Source organism: Ruditapes philippinarum, unplaced genomic scaffold (genome assembly GCF_026571515.1).
Source record: "Ruditapes philippinarum isolate M1 unplaced genomic scaffold, ASM2657151v2 ctg11388_1_1_1_1, whole genome shotgun sequence".
Taxonomy (NCBI): Eukaryota; Metazoa; Mollusca; class Bivalvia; order Venerida; family Veneridae; genus Ruditapes; species Ruditapes philippinarum.
In genome coordinates this window covers 4977-30314 of record NW_026860986.1, presented here as the reverse complement: position 1 = coordinate 30314, position 25338 = coordinate 4977, and the positions used below count along the sequence as shown (strand labels likewise).

The 25338-nt window shown below is 32.4% G+C and overlaps 1 protein-coding gene across 1 annotated transcript; it reads right to left on the bottom strand.

The window, feature by feature from the left end:
* Positions 1–171: 171 nt before the first annotated feature.
* On the bottom strand, positions 172–17823 carry LOC132714139 (small ribosomal subunit protein mS39-like; the record flags this gene model as incomplete). The annotated part of the gene is given in 16 exon segments (XM_060696918.1): positions 172–262; positions 1665–1743; positions 4326–4432; positions 5020–5048; positions 6133–6219; positions 6748–6828; positions 7711–7855; positions 9048–9121; positions 9586–9643; positions 10394–10478; positions 11178–11325; positions 12046–12169; positions 12741–12842; positions 13451–13519; positions 15575–15761; positions 17693–17823. Coding segments are annotated over 16 exon segments (1522 nt in total), but the record flags the coding sequence as incomplete, so codon positions are not given.
* Positions 17824–25338: the final 7515 nt, after the last annotated feature.

Below are 25338 nucleotides of genomic sequence, written 5' to 3'. Positions count from 1 at the left end.
AAAAATGAATTTAGAAAAAAAAATTTGAGGGGAATGTTTTTCAGAAAAAAGGGAAAAAATATATTCTTTGGGTGAGGAATATGGCCAAATTCAACCCAATATTGGCACAAGACCATTACTCTGTCAAGTCACATGAGATATTTGATACTATTAGTAAAGGTAATAACAAACCTTCCCAAAGCTGTGGCAAATACTGGTATGCACTGTGTGTTTCAATGTTATCTAAAACTGCCAGTATAACAGGAAAAGTTAAAGAACTATTCTGAAATAAAAAAGATTTTTTTTGATAAAAAAAAAACAACAAAAAAACAAGGGCTATGTTATATATGGAAATTCCATTGTCAAAGGTTTTTGTTAAGTACATGGCACCTTACAATTTTTAATTTTCAAGTGTTCATTTATATGAAATACATCAATGACTTTGTGCTAAATCAGGAATAATACAAAACGTAGTTACAATATTAGAGTGCCCCTCACTTACTTTCATATGTACATTTTTCAGGTATCTTGGAGTTATGAAATAGACAAAGTTTATCAGAAGGCACACTCAATGTGTAAGGCAAGCCTTAAAATAATCTTTGTCCCCCCCCCCCCCCCCCCCACACATCTACCCAATGATCCATGACAATTTGGGTAGGGTAGGTAAGTCGGTAGATTTTTTTTTTTATATCCAAAAAAATTTTTTTCTATCAGATTATATGGAGTTTAAGAGAAAGAAGTTGTGAATATTAAAATTATATGGAGTTTAAGAGAAAGAAGGTGTGAATATTTAGTATCTGTTTAAAAGGTAAGAACGATATTTTCAGTTTTATTAAACATATATCTTAGTTTGTAATATACAATTAAAGAAACATGACACAGATATAAAATATGTGATTCTCATTGCCACAGTTAGTAAAATAACATATTATTTTTGCTAGGCAATAATTTTTCTGGGTAGCTGTGATTTTTGCGGGTAGGTAGCGGGAGGGAAAACAACCAATATTTTATTTAAGGAATTAACCTGTACGATTTTTCTAAACTATGCTCAAGGAACAAAGGAAGAAATAGTTTACTAAAATAATAAACAACAAAAACTTAAGCTAAGTGTGACGCCAATGCCAGGGTGAATACATAATAGCCGTCCCTATTCTTCAAATAATAGACCTTAAAGTAGATTAGTCTACAAAAGGCATATTTTTCATAAGTATTTCAAATATTGATAAAAAAGAAAGAAATGTATCATTTCAAAATTCTTATGAATAATTGTTTTAAGAAGTAAATGTTGATAAAATTAGTATAGTTAGTATGAACGGATAATAATATTTTGTTTAAAAGTATCTGCTATGCAAATGTATGTATTAATATTGTATTATGTATAACACACTTACAAACAACATCCATATATCATTCTTTTATGGTTTGTCATTATGTCTGATGCTAAATACGATCAAATTATAAATTATTCTTTGAATTACACATATTGCATTATGGGCCAATTCACTTTAAAACTGTTCCAAAAAAAATATTTTTGCTATTTAACTTCACATTTGACTAACCTTTTATCGAAGATAAATTCTAATGTTACCAATTTTACTTGATTTTAAATTAATTAAAGATGTCTACAATTTTATCTTATTTTAACTCATAAAGAGTCAAGCTCTTTTTTTCTATTTTTTACTTACATAAGTATTTTCTTTATTGTAGAATTCCATCAATTTATCAGAGTTCTCTGTCAAAGCATACATTCTAAGCAGGGTACCACTGTATTAAATAAAAATGAAACAATACATCATTACATAAAGTGACATAAGTTTTATTTTAGATTATTTAATAACATTTTTGGAATGTTTTTTAAAAATATCAAAAAAAGTTTAAAGGCCCATTATGCTCCAGAAATGCTTTTAAATTTTATTTTTTGAAAAAACTTATCTTTTAGGTATACTGTCATAGTTTCCAGAATTTCACTCATTGGCCAAGTACCTAAATACCTTTAACTTCAGTTGCTTTTGTTAATTATTAGTAAAGTTATAGTTATGTATTTGGTATGGAAATCAAAATAGTACTTGGTTTACATTTTGCTATTTGTATGACAAATAATTTCACATTCAGTGCCACTTTCTTCAGGTGATAAGTCTCGAACATACTCTAAACCATTATCAAAACATTATAAAACTTATGTATATCCATTTCTGAAGAAAGAAAACTTAGTATGTTTCTCAGGCATAGAATGCCTTATGATTATCTTAAACAAGAGCTGTCGGTAGGACAGCATGCTCGACTATTCTAAGTGCTTGATAGTAAAAGAGCCTTGATAATGTTAAATTTTTTAAGTTCACAAAAGGGCTAATTTTTTTTTATAAATTCATGTTATAGACCTTAGAGAGAGTCTAGTTATACAGTATTGGCTCGACTATTCGGAAGGAAATGTCACAAGGGTGTTTTTATTGAGTATAATAATATTAATTACCTATGAATACATAAATTTGACAGAAAAGGTACAAAAGGCTTGTTATTAAGATGTTTTATCAAGTAAATCACTGCTTTATTATCATGAATGCATAAAATTTTCCAAAAAAGCACAAACCCTTCAGTAGTTGATGATATAACAGCTTACAAGCAAAACTTTACCATGAATTTCTAAGTTGAAAAAAGGTGAGAAAATCCGCCTAAATGCAAGATAGAAATTATGGATCTTTGTCAGTGACCTACAATTATGACCCTAAATCATATGTGAAGTTTTAAATAATATCTTTATTAGTTATTGAGATATTTAAAACTTGCATGTAAACATTAACCAAGAGACTAAGTATAAAAGGGGATATGAATCAGCCTTAATGCAAGATAGAGTTATGGAACTTGGTCAGTGACATACAATTTATGACCTTCCAATTATGACGCTAAGTGCATGTGTAAAGTTTCAAGTAAATATCTTTGAAACCTTTAACCTTTTAACCAAAATTTCTAAGTTTCAAAAAGGGGCAAATAATTCTGCAAATATTGCAGGCAGAGTTATGCAATTTTGCAAACTGATGTACATTGTTACTATAAAAAAAGTATTTTAAATTTCAATTGAATATCTCAAGCAATAATTGAGACATTTGACTTTACAAAAAAAAACTTTTAACAAAAATTCTAAGTTCCAAAGGGGCAATAATTTTGTTAATATTGTAGGCAGAGTTATCCAACCTTTCAATCTGATGTACCTTGTTACTATAAATAAGGACTGTAAGTTTTTAATTGAATATCTCAAGCAATAATTGAGATATTTGACTTTTACAAAAAACTTTAACCAAAAATTTCTAAGTTAAGAAGGGGCATAATTCTGTCAATATTGTAGGCAGAGTTATCCAACTTGTCAATCTGGTGTACCTTGTTATTACAAATAAGTATTGTAAGTTTCAATTGAATATATCTCAAAGCAATAATTGAGATATTTGACTTTACAAAAAACTTTAACCAAAATTTCTAAGTTAAAAAGGGAAATAATTCTGTCAATATTGTAGGCAGAGTTATCCAACTTGTCAATCTGATGTACCTTGTTACTATAAATAAGTATTGTAAGTTTCAATTGCATATCTCAAGTAATAATTAAGATATTTGACTTTACAAAAAACTTTTAACCCAACGCAGACGCCGACGCGGACGCTTGACGCCGACGCCGACGCAGCGACTACAATAGCTCTCATATTCTTCGAATAGTCGAGCTAAAAATGAAGTTTATGTGATAGATAAATGATCTATTAAAATGATCAACTATCAAGAAGGAGCACTCTGTGGTTTTATAAAGCATATTCAAAATGTATGTAAACAGAAAGCGGCCGACCCAAAGGAGCACGGCACTTCCTCCATTTTTCTCAGCACTGGACCTTCACCTTTTGACTCAAAAATTGGCTTGTGACAGGCAGCTGCAACTCATACAGGATAAATCCACATATTAAATTTTTTACACATCTCATATTTCAGTGGCATAAATATTGCCATATGACGATAAACAAAAACTTAATCTAAAAAGCTAATGAATGTCATTGAGGACCTGGAAAAGAGTGTAAAAAAATCATCAACAAATATTAATATACATGTACAAAGTTTGAAGTTCCAAAGTGAATGGTGGTTTTGTTTACAAATTCATTTAGAAATCCCATTATGCACAAAGAAGTTATGAACCATATATGAAGTATATACTTTTTTAACAACACACCACATATTTCTGTGCAAAAAAAAATGCTTTAAAATGAAAGAATGTCAAAATGAAATGAGTTGAAACCACATTGACAGATAGAGATAAATAATTTAACATATAAATCTAGTATGGTAAAGGTATGACAGGTACCCGCACTACTTACAAGAAGTTCTCGTCCTCAAAGAATGATGTAGAGATGTAGTTGTAGCCCATCTCTTCCCGTACATTATACAACATCTCCGCAACACCTATATCGTTAAACTTTTTACACTGAAAGTTAATTTCAGAACATAAAGATTTGATATGTATTAAAAAACAATATTTTGCGTATTTAATACCTTAACATTTAGTTTGTTGTTATTTTAAGTTTTTCCCATTGAAAACTGTAAAAATTGTATTTATGGTGACTTTCCAGCTTTTACTGTAGAAGGAAGACATTAGGTGCACCTCTGTGCACCATTTCAGGCACAAGTCGGCACATGTGTAAAACCAATTTTCCATAAGCTAGCTAGATAGCTACCTTACAGACAGGAAATCAAAAGTCCCCGTTAGGTTTCAAAACACAATACCATTAGGAGCAGTTGATTTAACGTCATTGACTTTAACCACTTGGGCATGGTGGCTCCTTTTGCACAATGTCATCACTAGTAAAAACATAAGTAATGTGTAAGAATAATAAACCTTTGACTGATTGAAATTTAGGAAGCATTTTTATAAGTAACCATGAACTATAATTTAAGTGACTGAGAAAAAAACTTTGACTGGTTCTACATGCAGTTATTTAGGCAGATCTTTATGACTATGTAGTAAAGAAGTAAAATGTTAAGCACAAAAACTGATAAAACCGTGTACTTTACTTCCTTCAGTGCTTCAAATAAAAAGTGTTCTGAAATGGCAAATATACTCGAGGATTATATGAAGAAATACAGCTGTTGTTTACTTATACAGCATAGATATCAAATAAGTTGAAAGGCACACCTTAGATTCATTCTCATTTTCATGGAATGTTTTGAAATGTTTTTTAAAGTAAAATATTGTCAGTTGAACAAAGAAAGTAAAATACACATTGCAAATGGACAAAAAAATATACATAAATAACCAAAAAATAGCGTAAAAATATGCAAAAATAGCCCTTAGTGTGTTAGTCACACAACAGAAATATGGTGATAAACACTGCAAAATCGGTTCATTAATTGCATATGAGAATACAGAAATTCCATATAGAATGAAAATTATTTTCTTGACTTGTGAACATTTTTTAATTTTCTTAAATCTTAGTACATTTTTCTCAAGGTTGATTTTCTTAAAATGTTTTGGCTCATTTGGAGGCATGGAGCTGCAAACTGATATGTAAAACAATATAACAATATGATATTTTTCTGGTTTATGTTAAGCTTTTAACACACATTTTGGGTAGTATCTCAGCTGTTGATTCACTGAAACATGTGATCCTGGATAACTAACCAGTAATAATAAACAAATAACTTAACTACTTCACTACAAGAGAGCAACTACTTATCTGACATAAGATATCTAAATCAGCAATGAAACAAATGACCATTAGATTCAGTGTTCACGATCATTTGTCATATAATCAAATAAGTAGAAAACACAATAAACTGATCAGTAAAGAAGACAAAACTACAGCATAAGTTCAAATTATAAGATATTCTAAATTTTTCTACCACGTCCAACAAATCAGTCTCTTAATAAAAAGAATAAGGAATGTGAAACACACGAAACAAAGTGGGTCAGCTTTCAGTAATTTTATCAAAGACATACGTTTCTGATATTCCATAGCCTTCATTAGTCTTTTTTATAATATACTTTAAAGATTGATTTGAACTTGCATTGGTTGATATAAATTACTCTTTATTTTGAACTTGCATTGGTTGATTACTTTAAAGATTATTCATTTCACTGTTTAATTTTTATTACCACATGTTATTATAAATGTTAAGACATATTACCTTTCGGATGATCAACCCGGTATTTATCAAGCCCTCGTGCTCTCATATACGTTATGATTTCTTGTATGTCACTGACAATATGAAGACCTGCAGAACAAACAGTATTATCTAAACAACCAAGCTAGTTCTATAAACAAGAGAGCTATAATGGACCTTATAACGCTCAACTGAATAAAGACCTATTTAAAGGCCCAATATTCATTGGCCATATATAAATTATTTTTCGCTTCTTTTGCTCTATGGTAGTTGGTATACTGCGTAGTTATAGTGATTTGGTACATTACACTCTTCACTTATTTAACATTTAACATGCTCTTAATCCATTATTAAAGCATTATTAAATACATATTTGACCTTTCTTAAAAATAAAACAAAAACATTAATTAATTTCTGAGGCATCATGTGTTTTTCAAGAATTTGATAATAATAAAAAATACAAAATTATTCAACATTAATCTACTCCAACTAATTCCATAATGTAGAAAAATTTTATAAGTCAATTTTATATACTTCATCATTTCACATTTGTTTTCATAGTAAAGAACATATTCTGTAAACTATAACATGGAAAGGAACTTCACAACATTAAAATAAAAGTCACATAAATTTTCTTACCTTGTTTGTAAGGTATAGGTTTGTCAGACTTAGGTGGTCGTAGTGCAGATAAAACCAATGCAAATGTTTGCAAAGTGGGCTCTGAAATACAAATGAATTTATCATAAAGCCTATGGTAGATCAATTTAAATCAAATCAAATTTCCTTTCAATAACTATCATATATCTACATATGACATAGAACTGATCACTTCAACATATCTTAATTGAGTGCTGTTAAAAAATACAAGAATCAAACTAATCAATTATAGTCAAACCAATACTAACTTTGGTCTAAATTCATTCAAACCAATACTTACCTAAAATATTAACTACATGTATAATTTAAATTTTGCCATAAATCAATACTAAGCATGGATGAGTGATGAGTCTAAACTGTAATCAAACTCTGTCATAATCAAAAGAAATACTAACCTTGGTCATAATCTGTCATAATCAAATCAAACACTAACCTTGGTCTAAAAGCTGTCATACTAAAACAAGTACAACCTTGGTCTAAATTCTGTCATAAACAAATACAATGTACTAGCCTTGGTCTAAACTTCATAATCAACCCAATACAAACCATGGTCTAAAGTCTGTCATAATCAAATCAATACAAACCATGGTCTAAATTATGTCATAATAACAACAATACAAACCATGGTCTAAATTCTGTCATAATAACAACAATACAAACCATGGTCTAAATTCTGTCATAATAACAACAATACAAACCATGGTCTAAATTCTGTCATAATAACAACAATACAAACCATGGTCTAAATTCTGTCATAATAACACCAATACAAACCATGGTCTTAATTCTGTCATAATCAAACTAGTACTTACCATGGTTCAAAGAATTTGACATAAATCAATAATAACCATATCAAACCAACATGTTTCATGTCACAAATCACTACTACATGAGACCTAGAAAATTCTTAATACATATTTACTTTTAAGATTATACAAAATTTACCTATTTTTAAAACTTTCATTTCTGCAAGAACTAAAGGAACAAATGTAGCATAATTTCTATCTCCATATTCTAAAGCTCTCAGTACACTGTGAAATGTCTCTAGGTTTGGAGCAATACCATCCTTCTTCATTGAAGTTAAGTAGTTCTAAAATAAAAAAAAGTCAGCTTAGTTTAAAAAGAAAGTAACCTTCATAGATAGAGGATATTCAACCTTTTCTATAAATATGGAATTTATTTTCACTGAGTGGTATGAAAATAGATATTTTACGAGTGGCAGTAGCCACATGTGAAATATGATAATTTTCATATCACGAGATGAAATAAATACCTTATTTATAGAAAAAACTTGAATTTTCTGTTTATTATATACTTTATTATATGCTTTTTCTCTTTTCTGACGACTTCCCCAGTATTATTTATATCAATATGAATTTAGAAGAAAGTAGTCTGGCAACACACCAGTGAAAATACCAAAAATATGTTTCATTGCAGTGGAAAGAAAAATTTTAGAGTGAAAATACTAAAAATAAAAACATGAATTTTATTTCATCAATATTTCACAATATTTCATTCATGATTTACTTAATATATAAAGTTAATATATCGAAACAAAATTTCTTTTCTAAATTGTGAACAAAATACTTTACTTAATTATAACAGATAATATTATGCCAGTCACAATGACAAAATATTAAGTATAGAGACAGCCCACTGAAATACAGTCAACTATCGTTATCTTGACATTGCTTATCTTGATTTTTTTTGTTATTTCAATCAAATTTTAGAAGTTCCAATTTTTTTCTGTCTTCATCTATATAAAATATACTTGTATCATAGTTTTGGGACCTATCTCTTGAAAATGTGTCAAGAGTTCAATTGTCTACATGCACAGTGCATTAATTGGAGTGCAGGTATTTGTTACCCTCACTCCAGAGCATGCCCATTGATTGGCTTAATATGTCTGGCGTTTACTTATTGTGACGGCAGAGAGAAGGATATTGATAGGAATATTGTTCATTTGTTACTTTTTTTTCTGGGGTTTCATATTGTGACAACAGGCAACAAATTTTTATTTTTGCCTATGATGTAAAAGAGAAAAATCATCAAAACACTCAACCATCGGATAGCTTCGTGTTTTAATGCTCTTTTGTATTACTTGTTTATTTTGATTTTCTATAATCTCAACTTTTTTTCTCAAATGTCCCGTCGACTTCAAGATAACAATGAGAGTTGACTGTACAGGTATCAAGACTTCTTGGTCATTTTGTAATTGAAAAACTGGCTACATTTTGACGAAATATTTTAACATTTTCAAATTAAAATTCTGATTTTCTTACCTCAACTTCTTTCATTCTATCAACATTCTGCTGAGACAAGTAGCTAATCAACTCATTATATGTACCTAGATATACTGAAAAACAAAAAGGAAAAACAAATTTTAACATTTTAAGCGGCCTTCAGCTTTTCTAGAGGTTATATATGTTTTTTTTAGATAAATTGTTTCATATAATTGTCAAATCAAAAAGAATTAAGGTGGAAAATGAAATTTGTTGTTGCTTTTCATTGTTTTGGGGTTTTTTTGCCTGCTTGTAAACTTCCATCTAATTATATAATATATTTATTTTCCCTAAATGTTCAGTTTAATGTATACAATACTTGACCGCAATGCATAAATCCCTGACCTGTCTAATTCTAATTATCAGATTAGTGGTTACAATCAAAATTTCACCACAACATATTTGAGCTTGAGCACATGTCAATGTTTGAGGTTAAGTATATTGTTATTCAAATGAAAGGTCAGGGGAGGGATCTATCAATATATGTTCAGTAATTTTTTTTTTGAGAGGGCTTTTTTTTATTGAAGTAAAAACCTACCTGGGATTTCAGATTTCTTCATTTCTTGGTAGAAATACAACCCTTTAGCTAGTTTGGCCTGGATAAATTAAACAAGTTGATAAAATAAACAGTATAATCCAAACATGTATCAATACTTATATTATAGGACTATTTATTATGGTTTTAGATATCTAATACCAAAGCAACTGTTTGAAATGTATTTAGTTTCATTGAGTTTAAATGAGGCATGTGTTAAAACCCTACAGGGAAAAATATGTTTTTTTTCAATTTTAGATATTTTTTTTTACCCTTTTCTTCTCTTTAAAAGCCTTCAGTTTAGAAAAAGTTTAAGTTTTATTCTTTTAAAGTGCTATCTTTATACTCTTGCATAGCAGACTGGCGTTTTGTGAGTTTTACCCATACTAGAAATTTCATCATGCACGGGTTGCAAGATGAGTCGCGTGTCATAAATCATCTTAGCGCATTTTGTGGATGAACTGCGTTAAAATGACGTTATTTTAGAGGGGATTATAAGCTTAGGATCACGTCATTTTGCCATTCTTATTAAATATGTAAATTCATAAGCTATTGTAAGAAAATAGTTATGGGTGAAATGACTTTGATTTCAATGAATAAAGATATTATTGAGGTAAACCATTTCAAATATAAAATAATATGGCAAAATATGCAAGAAAAAATATCTGACATGTTTGCGGTTGGAATCGGAATATCCGTCCCTAGGGAAACCCGCACATGGGCAGATATTCCATTCTGAACCGCAACATATGACATATTATAAATGATTGTTTTTCTATTTCAAGACATAACAACCAAACAATTTTCCTACCTTTGCCATTCCCCTGGCTATCCAATTATAAGCATCAACTGTCTTCTCTGGCAAACTGTGGAAAACCTCCTCAGCAAATTCCATTCTAAAACATACAATTTCAATTCTTCAAATAAAGCAATCCTTTTCTATTGTTAGCCTAATATCTATCAAAAAGGTTTTTTTACAGTTAAAGTTACAGGCACTGCACCTCTAAATGTTACCAATCCACCTTTATAAAGTTTCAAATTGATGTCATATTTCTGTGTTACCAATAATTCCAAGGTATTTGGTATAAACAGACTCAAGCTCCTCCTAAGCTTCAAACATTTTTTTTCAAAGTTTCCTGAGAAATGTAGGATTTGTGCACAGAAGAAATTATTCATGCCCACCTGCCTCACCACCCTACCACTGACATACCCCAAGTCTAATAACCTGATTTTTTCATTTGAAAACCTGGTTAAAAATTAGTTTTTTTTGCTTACCATAAAAAATTACATGTATATTGATAATGGGCCATTTCCCCCACCTCCCCCCAAACCCATCCCCAACTACAATGCTTGTTCAGCATGTGACAGGAAAGTACAATTAACAATATAATTAGGACAGTCATGGTTGAAGACAGTGTATAATTCATTCACAGCTAAGCATTAATCTGTTAAGACACCATTACAAACTAGAGAAAAATACCAACTACATGTATTCGATAAAGTGCAAAATTTGCTAAAAAAATGGGAAAAAATGCATTTTTTCATAAATGAACGCTATATATCAATATTCAATACAAAATGTTACTTTATCTTACGGTATTTTAAATGATAGTGCTTCATTTTGTATTTGTATCCTCTCAACCATTCTTTCTTCTGGCATCAAAGGCGGCGGTGGGTTTTTACCCCCAAACACACACAGCAGCTCCAAAAATGATAATTTTATTTCTGTACTCACATCTTGACCTGAAACATCAAAAACAAATCACTGTACTTACACACTCATCACTTGCATCGTTATTTTAATGAAACAGTCAATTTTGTTTTTGTTCCCCAGTTTAAGATTCTCCTGTTATCAACTGGTAGGCAGTACACAGCTGGGACAACAGTAAAGGGTGTTCCACAAACATCCATGAAATAAGTGTTTGATTACCTAATGCTTGTCAATCAAACTATAATATATATTACATCAACATGTACAGTTTTATCCCTTTAGCAATGATTTCCTGCATGTGCCACATTTTAGACAATTTACTACCACATTTATTTCATGCAAGCATTTTGGAAGTTTACTTTTTATTTTTTTTAATTTAAACAATAATTTTTACAGCAGATATATATATATATAGTGTTTTTTTTTACACTTTAACTCTTAGGTAATGAGTGATACAATTTTTGTTATGGTTTATTCAGAAATGCTACATGTACATGACAAATATCTAAGCTTCCAGTAGTTATTTTACAAATATTCTTCCGAAAGGTTTGAAAAGTAGGATCTTGAATAAACAAACTTAGTGCTTATATTTCACAGGGGTTTAAATAGCTTCGGTTTCAATCTGTCAATTTTTTTATGGTTCTGTTTGGCAAATCAACACTATCAAAACACAAATGAATAAGGAAAAGCGCATATGTTATGAATGAAGAAGAAAAAAATTCATAAATAAGCTTAAATAGGAAAGAAAATACCTTCTTCTAACAATCTATTATATACTTCTATAGCATCGTCCACCTCTCTTCTTGCAATTCTCTCTCTAAGGGCATCAGTACATACATCTGTATAAATATACTCTGTTACATCAGGCTGGTATGCCTAAAATTAAAATATGTCTACATACGGAGGCCATCAAAGATATCACAATAGTATCTTCATTTGTGTTAACATTATATGAGCCGCGCCATGACAAAACCAATGTAATGCGTTTGCCACCAGCATGGATCCAGACCAGTCTGCGCATCCGTAGTAGAGAAACTGATAGCGAACAGCATGGATCCTGATCAGACTGCAAGCATGCGCAGGCTGGTCTGGATCCATGCTGGTCTCAAAGGCACTATGTTGGTTTTGTCATGGTGCGGTTCATATTTGTATCGTTATTTTTTTATACTTATATCACAGTAAAACCATAATTTAAGAAAATAACACAAAAGCATCATCATTTTTGTGCATAACACAACTGTACCAATATTTTTGTACAAAACACAATTTTACTATTACTTTTCTAAATAACACAATATTATCATCATTTTTTGTACACATCACAATGATATCATCATACTATGTATACTACAAAATAGTTTCACCATTGTTTTTTTTACATAGCACAAAAGTAACATCATTCTAGTACATAGAACAAAGTTATGATTTTATATGAAGAGTTACAAACCTTCACAGGAGGCGCTGCAGCACCATGATTAAATGTATTCCTATACTCATTAACCATGAAGCGGGCTGTTCTCTTTCCTGATGCCTTACTTATAAGTACTTTCTGAAAAATTATCAATTAATAACATGGTAAAACAAGATGCCCATGAGCAAAATGTCCAGACTGATAATTGTTTAGAGGTTAATTTCAAGAGGTCAACCAATTTTGTTATTTCTTGAAATTGACAAAAGCCAGGGAAGCTTTAGTCTAGATTTAACTATGTGAGAGGACAATTTCTTCAACAACAAAAATAGTATTAATTTACACTTAAACAAAAATATACAACCATTTTCTAAGAAAATTTCTTCTTTCCTAATATTGCTCTCTTTGTTTCTGTAAACACTAAATATGGCCAAAGATTTATGTCGACCAACTTGATTCAAGACAAACACCTTGGTTTATTTGAAGATGATATTATTATTATTGTCGAGTTCTTTCCTTTTTATTGATCTGTCTAGTCAATCTAAGCTAAAAAACCTAAAACTGCCACTGTCAAGCATGATCCTATATCAGTAGGCTTAAGTTTTTTTGTTTTTGTTTTTTTATTCTAGCCATATACATGTATGAAGTATGATCCCAAGATGTTTTATATCTAGTTCAATGATTTTTGACAAGGTGTTGGTCAAAATTTACTTCACTTTGATAATATTTCAAATGTGAATCAGACATACCTCCCTCTCTGATTTCCGTGGAACAAGTGCAGGATCATCTAAAAATACAAATTTTGGGGCAGTTGGGTCCTGGAAAATACAAATAACTCATGTTAATTTCTTGTATCGTTCAGATCTATATCATTGTTGCATAATTTGTCTTTCAGTTTCCTATAATACAAATACCAAATAACATATGTTTCATCAGCTTAATATTTTCAGATACTGCGAATTCACTTATATTCGTGGGCATGAAATTTCGTGGTTTTATCAAAACCGGCATTTTCGTGGGTTCTTAAATTCGTGGATTTTCGTTTTCTTGTTAAAAAAATTCAGTAACCTAGTGCAAAGTAATCTTAAACTTAATCGCGGAACATTTTTACTTACAACATGTACATTTCTTTACCTGTCACACAGCGGTTGTCAATAAATTTAATCCTTGCCTCTGGGCATGACTCTAATATAGCACAGTTACTGCCGATAATTGACTGCAATTAACACATTTATGTGACATGATATGCACCTCCACTGGACACACTGCCCCTGTAATTCGCCGATGTAAACATCGCATAATTTATACGACACCTGGCACGTTTTAACCATTAACCAGCGAGTTTAAAAGTTTACACCATGAATTGGTCTTAACATATTTGACAGTAACTACACGCAACGTCACAGCGACTGTGTAAATTTACATGCATATAAATTATTCTCGGTAAATAACACGAGTATATGTGGATCTTGTAAAAGTCGGTGGCGTCTTTGATATTTACGGAATTGCATTCGCACAAATACAGATTTAAATTCCTATAAACTGGATCATTTAAAAACGACAAAGAAAGTACAATAAATCTGTTTTAGCGATCGTATTTTTTATAGTTTTGTGTACTTACGACATTAATATCAAAGACAAAAGACAAAGAGCAAACTGACAATTTTTATTAGCGCTAATTATTGCACTGTCTGGGTTCCCATATTTACTTGATTATGTCAAGTATTCTTGTTAGCACAATCAAGCCATAGTAGACTTCAACGATCAAGTATTTATATGCGACATTTGTGACAGTAAATTGAAGACATATAATCGAGTTTTCTTTCAAGTTTCTTAAATATTGCAAACGGATTTAATATGTCACTAACCTTGTTATCTGTCTGTACTTACATCTATTTCACGAAATATCGGCCAGAAAAGAGCCGACGCATGTTTGTAATATATAGAACAGAGACTGTGTAAGAAGTATTTGTTGGGATAAAAGTTCGTTGGATCTTAAATTCGTGGATTGACCTACCCACGAAAACCACGAAAATTCGTGCCCCACGAATAATAATGATTTTACAGTAAGATAGGTCCAAAACCTTTGTACCCCTCAAGGCAATGAATTTCTATATAAATTATAAACAATCTTGGTACAATGTCAGCAAGGTATCATACATATCAATTTGTATTATAATAAAATAAAGCCTAAACCTTAAAAGTTTCCACTTCTTGACTGAATTAAAAATGCTACAAGCCTGCTATGTTCCAGTCTGTTTATATACAGCAGTTGTAATAACATTCTACCATTCATGCCCCTGGGTGAACATTTCTTTCATTATGTTGTAATAAGAGTTTAAGATCATATGAGCTGCGCCATGACAAAACCAACATAGTGTTTGCGACCAGCACGACATCCATGCAGTCTGATCAGGATCCATGCTGTTCGCTATCAGTTTCTCTACTTGTAACAGAGTTGGTAAGCAAACAGCATGGATCCTGATCTGACTACGCGGATGCACAGGCTGGTCTGGATCTATGTTGGTCGCAAACGCACTATGTTGGTTTTGTCATGGCGCGGCTCAATTATAGGATGCTAATCACCTGAACAAAATAAGGCTGAATGTGAAATAATTTGTCATACATGTGGTAAAATGTTAACAAAGTGGTATTTTGCCTTCCATACATGATACTCAATCACAAATATAACTGTACTAATTGACAAAACGCAGAAGATTTCTCAGCTATATAGCCAAAAAGTAACATTTTGGAAACTGTCACAGGACATCAAAATTAAAAAGATTCTGAAACATAAAATATTATAACCTTTTAGGCTTGGTGTGCCTTTTAAATAACTTAAATTGAAGCAAGTCAACAAAACACTGCATTACCCTGCCAACTGTTGATGCTAATGCTTTTAATATTGACAGTGAATCTCTTTTTTTCTTCTTTGGAATATTAACTTGTCCTCTAGGTACATGCTCTCTTTCAATGTGTACAGGTGGTCCACCATCAGATTTAGCATCTGTTGTTGTGGAAGCTGAACTTTGACACTCTCTACACACAATACATGAAGTTCTGACACAAGAAAATTAATGTTTAAATAAAGTGCATTTTCTCACAAACACCATGGGCAGATATAATACAAAATACATAATTATAACCTCTATTTTTCCCAATTAAAATAAAAAGAAACTCAGAAACAGCAGCCAAAAAAGCAAACTGTTTAAACTACTGAATAAAATTTATCTTTTTTGACTAGAAAGTAAGGTAGTAGCAGATTATCTGATAATTCAAATGTTAAACACCTTTGAATGTATGTATTGTATAAGGTAGTTTTTTTTAACATTATTTTATTTTTCTAATTTCCCAAAATGCTGAATATAGTAAAGACTGTCACAAGTGACTTTCATAGGAACCATATGAAAAAGGTAACATATGACAGGGAGTCTCTTAATACAATCTCAAAAAGAAATGTAAAAATTTTCAAACCGTCTGACACAATCTTATATACCATTCATGATTGTGACTTACATAGATGTACATAACTCTGTGAAGGAATGATAGCTATAAACCAATTGCGATTAAACGTACTTAAAATTTGATGTTAATAAAATAAGAATGCCTGTGAAACATACATCGTTGCATGTATATCATATACATTGTAAAAAGAAACTGTTCTGGGCTTTGGCTTACCTGGCTGTAGACTACATGTGTATATATAAAAGGAAAAAAAAGGAAAAAATTAAAAAATATAGAATTTTTTACCTATAAGTGATATTTTAAATATCATTTCTTGTTGGGCGATGTAACGCAATGATAAACAGCCGGGCACTTCGATAATAGACCAATTGCGACTTAAATTATGGGTTATGGGTTATGTTCTATTATAGTCAATTGCAACTTTTCGACTTACAAGATAAGAATAAAAGCCAAGAAATTCTGATTGAAAACAGATGCATAGACTGGTTTCCTGTGCACTTCTATGTGAACCATGATAGGACAGGGAACCAGAATAAACGAAAGCAGTGGGAGAAATACCAAATGGCACTTTTATAACAGAAATGTAAATTGATAAAATCCCGGATTCGTTCCGGACCACAGGTCTCAAGAATGTCCTGTACGATCACGTGATACTAGAAAAAAAACCCGGATGAAAGGATTCCGTGGTATAATTAATTTGGTAAAGTTATTTGCATTGGTGGAAAAGCGAACTGTTTGTTTTCAAAGCAATAATGTTAAAATATAACATTTGAAGTGTCATTTCGATTTCTTTCAACTATATAAATATTTTGAGGGGGGATTTTGAAATATTAGCAAGATGGCAGTTTTTCTGCTATCTTCTGGAGGTCAGCTACTTTAATTATTTTTTACAGGTTTCTTCAGATAATTTTGTTTTCTGTTATTCTGAAATAATTTCAAATGGGCTTGGTCTTTTAATAAACTAACGGCTGGTTGATAGCGAGCTCGAAGAGCTGGCCCGAAGTAACATGTGTTAGATATTGATGGTTTTGAAAACTTTTGTCCGAAGTACCGAATTTACACATCACAACTTTACGAATTACAGGATAAGGATAAAAGCCGAGGTATTCTGATTGAAAACGGAAGCGTAGACTGCTGTCCTGTGCACTTATTAGGCAGGGAACCAGAATAAACGGAAGCAGTCTATAAAAATTATACAGAATGACAATTTTAGAACGGAAAATGTAAAATAAAAATGAACGATTATTTTATACTTTATCACGGTAAAAGTAAATCGAGCTCGCTTTGAGGCTTTGCCTTTTTCATATTATGTCATGGACCGAATTGACTTGGATATTTTAGGGTCGACACGTATTGGGACCGAAATAACTCAAAATCATGTCGCACACAGAACAAATGTTTGAGTCAAATGTTTGAGTCCTTTGCAAACAAAATCAAATTACCAGTGGCTTATTTTTACTTTATAAAATAAAGCAGGATTTTTGTACTAATTGCTGTATACACAAATTATAAGTTGCATGCTATACCTGTGAAAATATAAACTTTTAAATACAGAAGGTCGCATTCTAACGGAGGCCGCCATCTTTGTTTAATTTACCTCTAACGAATAAGAATTAGAAAAGAACGTTGTCGTCTTCCTACAATTTTATTTTTTATTTTTTTTAGATCTCTAATTTATTTATTTATTCTTTTATTATTTTTTTTATTTAACCCATTACTTCATATACACGCCTTTTAACGCCTTTTTCAACCCCCCCCCCTTTTTGTTGTCTCAAATGGTGAAAAATGCATTATTTAGGCCCTTAACACTTGTTTTTGTTTGAGAAATGTTGGTTAAAAAAATGACCACTTTTTCGGCGCGGCCCCCCAACCAAAAGATACATCAGGGAGTTGCCAGAAGGGGGATGTGCCCCCTTCTGTTTGGGGGGTTTGAAGGGGGGCGGAGTCCCCCTCATCGCCAAGAAAATTTTGGACTTGTGAGAGGCTATAAATGACCCCAGATTGATCATAACGTAACGTGTAACCAACGCTGAAAAGCATTTGACTCTATCTCAGTCCATTGAGAAGTTGCAGCACATTGAAATCAGATATGATGGAAAAAATCAACGCAAAATAGTGATTTTTGGCAATTTTGAGATGTCCCCTCGTTGCCATGGTAACAGAAAATTTAAGCCTGAGCATGTTGTTGCAAGGGCAATGGTCCAGTCAACATTTGTGCCAAGTTTGATTAGTGTTGAAGCAGTTTTTATAGTATTATAGCAATTTGAACTTGTAACGGGAGACTTTTCAATGAAAACAGCCATTTTTCACAAAATGCTCATGAAGTAATGGGTTAAAAAATGAAATTTGTTTCCTTGTATTATAGTTAAAGCAATTAATATGATTGTATTTCTGTTAGAACATTATTTTGTCATAGGATACCTTTCAAAGTGATTCACATCAAATGTTGAGCATATGTACACTCGGGGTGTAGAGCTCTGGACAAACGCCTTAATATCCAAATAAAATGTATATTCGACAATGCAAGAACATATACTTATCATTTTCATCAATTAAACTTAAAATACGCTTTTTTTCTCAACATTCAACGGCTTAGCCAAATTCCTCCTGTATTGACATTTATATAATTTCGGCATATCTTTTGTTTTCTTAATTAAATATTCAGTACAGATTGAATTATCCTCACATTTTATGCAAGCATCATGGTCTGCTCATGATTGAAGCTTGTGTTTTGTACTTTAATTGGTCACGTATTTTTTATTTTCATAAGAAAAATTAAATTCGATAATTAGAATAATGAAGATTGCAATATACGAGGGGTGTTCGGGAAGTTTAAGGACTTTTGCTGTAGTTTGATAAATAATAGAAATTGAAAAACAAGAAAAACACCATAAAAATATTTAATTCTTTTACAGCCAGCTGTAAAAAATACAATGAAATACATTAAACAATAATTAAGTAAATTACAAATAAAACAAAACATACACCGAAGCATACCCGGAGCACGCTAGTTAAGTCAGTGCTAAATATGTTAACGTCAAATTTCCCCGATCGTCATATCGACTCACTTCTCGACGTAATCTCCATTCACAGCGGTACATTTTCTATGCCTCTTGACCCATTTGTCGTACGTGTCCTCGTACCAGATGTTGTCGAATGACGAAACTATTCCCTGGGTTTCAATCTGTAATTCCAACCCGGAATCAAAGCATCGACCTCGCAGCTGTGCTTTGATTTCCGGAAAAACTCGGAAACCACCGATGGTCGACCGCATCGCTTGTCATCCTCTATTGACTCTCTTCCGTTTCGGTACATGTCATGCCATCTAAATACTAGCGATCTACAGCATTTCTTTGTTGTACCAGATGCTTGAATCATTTTATACGTCTCCGTTGGTGTCTTTTCTATTCCTACACAAAATTTGATGATTGCCCTGACTTCAACGTCGCCTATTGACGTCATTTTTCTCTTGATTTGTGTAAGCACTAGTGATGTTAAAACCTTTGTTATTCAAACAATTGTCCCGATTTACAATTAGAATTTTCAGGAAATGACGTTGACGTTGTATTTAATATGGAAGGGTATTAACGCAAAAATTACATCTTGCTTTCTTACGTTACATCGTGCTTTCTAACTTGTACATCTTGCATTCTGACTTGTACATCTTGCATTCTGACTTTTACATCTTGCTTTCTTACATGCACATTATGCTTTCTGCTGTGTGCGTCTTGCTTAATTGTATGTTGATATCGTTATTTAACTATCAATAATTATAGTTATATATAACTTTAAATTACTTCTGTGACGTCATTCCTTTGTTCTGACCGTACTGTATTTTTAATACAGTACAGGTAGGTGTCCAATATTAACGTGTAAGTCCAATATTAATTGTGTAACACATTTGTAACGTGTCAGAGCTTCTGTCTTATATTAAGGTAGCGTTTGAACTATGCAAAATTATAGCTTGGACTATTATAATATATATAATTTTTCTCAGGCTACTTTGCCTTATGATTGGTAATAAATGATTCTCAAATGATTTAAATAACAGTAAAATCAATGTGAATTAATAAAAATACGATGTTTTCAATATAGCTCAAACAATTTACTTATCAAGTCAATGTCCTCTATTTAAAACACAACCAATGGGAAATACTATATCACTCTTATGGTTAGCTTTCTATAAATGTTTCCTAATTATTTTACACATCAACCTATAAGAACTACTTTACATTCTTTATGTTCAGCCTTTCATTAATCTCAACAGCGACCCGTACAACTAAAATATAACTAAGATTAAACCCTGAACACAAAGCGCAATGCTTTAATGTTAAGATGTCAGAACGCAATGCTCTAAATATCTGAGTCAATCTTATAATTTTCTTATTATGTTGTATTTACGGCACAAAGTCCCCAGTATTATATTAATTAGCTGATAATACTTATTTATTTATCTGACCTTCCTAGACCTCATGTAGACGACGTCTCAGCTGCAACTCCTCAAGTCTGTATGTATGTTGTTAATGCCTCAAGTCTTTTTTTTTTAATGCGTTTATTTAAGGTCGCCGCCGGAAAGCCCATATGGGCGACCGTACACTCAAGTCGGGCCATCCTAGAGCGTCCCGCCGAGATTTTTTCGTCGATTTTTTCCAGCTTTTATTGGTGGAGAAAGACCCCAGGTGCCCCTCCGGGCATTATTTCAGGCACGAGCGGGAACCTGGGTAGAACCACCGACCTTCCGTAAGCCAGCTGGATGGCTTCCTCACATGAAAGATTTCGACCCGAGTGAGGATCGAACCTACAGCGGTGAGGGACCTGTGATCTCAAGTCAGCGACCTTAACCACTCAAGTAATTATTGCATGTATGTATGTTGTTAATGCTTAATGAGGGTCCATCCGCCCTTTCGGGCACAAAAAGCAGCTTTCGCTGTCGAGTACGGACCCCGGACATGTCACCAGTCATGCCCTTAAAGTATGTTATAGTTCTAAAATGGTGACCTATTTGATTGGAATTCAGTAATTCACTGAATGAGCCCAAAGAAAATGCTATTGTTTTTAGATTTATTAATGAAATAATACACGGGAGGCCAATGAGACCATTGTGTGCATTATGTTGTTAAGTAAAAGAACGTGTTGCTGCCTAAAATAAAGGATCAAGAAGCGGACGGGTAAGGTTTTCCTGACACATAGACGCACGGACAAGCAAAGGTGCTTCGGACCGGTGTTTTTTGGTTCGGTGCCACAGACAAGCAAAACGGACAGACATGTTCACTCCTTCCAGTTTTTCAGCTACGCCATGGACCATGGACTGCTTCCCTCATCTGGTGGGTCTAGAAGAACTTTTCCACGTCTTCGGTCTTCGAAGATGTCTTCTTTGACCTCCCCCCTTAATGCCTACTTTGAGAGTGCGACATTTTCGGGGCTTGGTCATGGACTTCTCATCCCCTCAGAGTGGTCTTCTTCATCCCGTCATGTAGTTCTTCCAGATGTCTCAGATATATCGAGATAACCGCCTCATATGTTACCATCACTTGCATATCGATCCGACTGCCGGTAAGCCAAAGGCAATTTAGTAATTTAAAAAATATGAAATGATTTCCAAAAGATAAATTCTGCCTATATCGGTCCAATTTTGAATTTTGTTTTGTTTCGGTATGGAAAGCCACAGACGCATTTTATTGTTTTAATTAAATTTATTAAGAAATTTATTGTCAGTCAGTGAAGTGTTGTTGCCAAGGCCGTCACAAAGCACTAGCAGTTTAATGGTGCCACAGACATTGGTTGCCACGGTCAATTTTGAATTTTGAAAAAATGCCTGAATGATAAGGTAGCCTCCCTTCAGTCCAATTTTGATATTTAATAAATGTTATATAAAATTTGTGTACTCGATCTTTTATTCATCAACGGCCGACTCTAAGAGCAATTTTTTATTGGCGATTTGCCTTTATTTCCAAAATAAAAATATATAAAAGTTAACAAAAAATACATTTAAACAAAGAACGTGAGATTCAGCAAATGATATAGAACAGAACAACCTAAAATGTGTGCCGTTTAATTGATGGGCTTTATTTTTGTTTGGACCTGTTCCCAGATTAGCTCATATAACTGTATGTTTCGTTATGGGGTCTGATTGTGTCCATATTGTATGGCTCATATGGGGTTGTATTGCGGGAACTATTATTTATCCTTATTGGCCTTAATTTGTCCAACATTGTGTTGGCTCATATGGGCAGGTAATTATAAAACAAGGCACATCTAATTGGGCTTCATAATGTCCAATCTCAGGTTATTTGCTAGCATCATCTCACAAAAAGTAATATGTGTACAAAAAGCGAAAACATTACAAATGTTACTTAAATTGATTGATTTTGTTTTTATCTAAATAGAGTCTTATTACTTTGTTTTTAGAAAAATAGTACCCACATGGTTTGACTCATATTCAAGTTATATAAGTTATATTAAATTAAAGTTGATTAACAAAGTCCCGAATCTGAGTCAAACCCTACTTCAGAATAACTGTCAGCTCATAATCAGGGCATAGATTGCTATGGTTGTTTTGTGGCCTGGAAGTGTTAAGGACCTTTATTTTGTTTCAAGACCTGTCTGACAGCCATTCTGGTGTAGCGTAGTTACTAGTGTTATTTAATAAATACATACTTTATCAAAATAATGACAATTATACTTGATTTGATTCATTGTATGTACGTACTCTTTCAGTAAGGTCAACTTTTCAAATAAGTGTAATGGTCAGCTTTTCAGATAGATGAAATTATAGAGAAAATAAATTCATCTTTTCAAAACAAAAACTGTTATATTTGATTACATATATGTTTGACTTATATAAACGATTCCAGACCCCTGTGGTATGACAAATATCAATTCGAAAATAAGAAAATCTCATTTCGTTGCGTAAATATCCAAAATTAACCCTAATGGTCATTTTAACACAACATTTTACATCTGTGACAGCTGTAGTCATATGAAAAATAAAAATATCATTTTACACTTAATGGTCAGTAAAAATCCTTCATAAAAGTAATAAAATAGAGAAAATAAGAATCCATAAAGTCATCTCAGTCAAGCATTCAAAATATCCAAGATTCTACACAAATTTGAAAACTTTTATTTTTACTATTTCTTGTAAAAATCTCCAATGTACAAATTTATGTAACTGTATGTGTGTAAATCCAACATTTTGTGTAACTGGTTTATTTTGTGTATATCATCGTGTTCATGTACATAATTGGTCTTATTTCAAAACACGACATTTTCATGCTTCGGACATTTTGTTATTTTAGAGGCTCCCTATGGGGTTTTGCAGGTAAGAAAAAAATAATTACTAAAACATAAACATTGTACATTTCTAGCACAAGATACATAATGTCTAATTTTTCGATGGATAACATGATATTTGATAGTAAAAGTAGTAATTTAAGTAAGATATAAGCCTCAAACTGACCAATAAGTAAAATATTGAATTCCCTTCGGCGCTACGCGCCTCATGAAATTAAATATTTGACATATTGGACAGTTTTCGGCTTATATCTACTACATATATTAGTTACTTTCGTCTTGTCGCTAGCGAAGCACGCCAAACGGCGCGTAGTCGTACGGCGTGTTGTCGCGATGTCGCTCAAATCAAAGGATTGGCTTATAAGCCAAGCGACAAGACGACAGTGCGACAACGCGCCGTTTGGTGCGTTCCGCTAGCGACAAGACGAAAAGACGATAACGATAAAGGTTGTGTTGTCGCTATCGGCAACGCAACGCGCAAAGTGTACCAACTTAGCCACCATACATTATAAGCTATGTCATTCTCGTATATGAAATACATGGAAAAATATATAAAATAATGATTATAAATAATTTTAAAAAAATATAAAAAATCAATAAATTAAAGAGTAAAACAAAAATAGAATAATTTAATTCAAAGGGCTAATAAAAGTTTCACCCATTGTGGGATGTGAGCTAACGACCTTCCGCATGCGAAACAAGGACCTTAACCACTACTCTATCAGGCCATATGTTATTCCTGTTCGTGCGTTTTCGTACATGGCTTTATCCTGCCACCCCTGTGTACTTATAAATTAAGATTTCCCATTCTCGATCATAATTATTTGAATGCCGGATTCCGATGATTGCCGATAAAAGGTCATTGAATATTCAAATGTCTCAGGCCAATATTGGCCAACAATATATCAATACTGAAAAGGTCAGAGTTGAGAAGCACGGCGGAAAATGCCGAATGTTCCCGCTTCACAGATTACAGACCACGTGATCATTTGAGCTAACAGTTCAGTTTTGGTGGGAAACTCGCGCCGAGAAGACGTTCTTTGTTAATAGAGTAAGTGTGATGATATTTTACAACTTTTGTATTTCATCGTTTATATTGTTCTTTATGTATGCTATTTTTTCATGTACGCGCGATTTATAAAATATCTTTGAATATGTATGTTATTCCTTAGCCTATTATTCCTGTAGTTAGTAATGAGTTGAGTTGAAGTGATTGTTGGCTGTTGTTATAAAATGTGATTTGGCCAGACTACGCGATGTGCCCACGGTTTTTTGATATACTCGCGATTTATAAAAAATCTTTATGTAAGTTATTCCTGTACCCCCTGTAGTTGGTTATGTGTCGAGTTGAAGTTATTGTTGATGGTTGTTATAAAATGTGATTCTGGCCAGGCTACGTGATGTGCCTGCGGTTTTTTGATATACTCGCGATTTATAAAAAAATCTTTATGTAAGTTAATCCTGTACCCCCTGTAGTTGGTTATGTGTAGAGTTGAAGTTATTGTTGATGGTTTGTTATAAAATGTGATTTGGCCAGACTACGTGATGCGCCCGCGGTTTTCTTTTTATATACTCGCGATTTTTTAAAAAAATCTTTATATAATTATGTTATCCCTGTAGTTAGTAATGTGTTGAGTTGAAGTTATTGTTGATGGTTGTTGTAAAATGGGATTTTGGCCAGACTACGTGATGCGCCCGGATTTTTGATATACTCGCGATTTATATAAAAAAAATATCTTTATATATGTTATTCCTGTAGTTAGTATTGTGTTGAGTTGAAGTTAGTGTTGATGGTTGTTGTTATAAAATGTGATTTTAGCCAAACTATGTGATGCGCCCGCGTTTTTTTGATATACTCACGATTTATAAAAAAAAATCT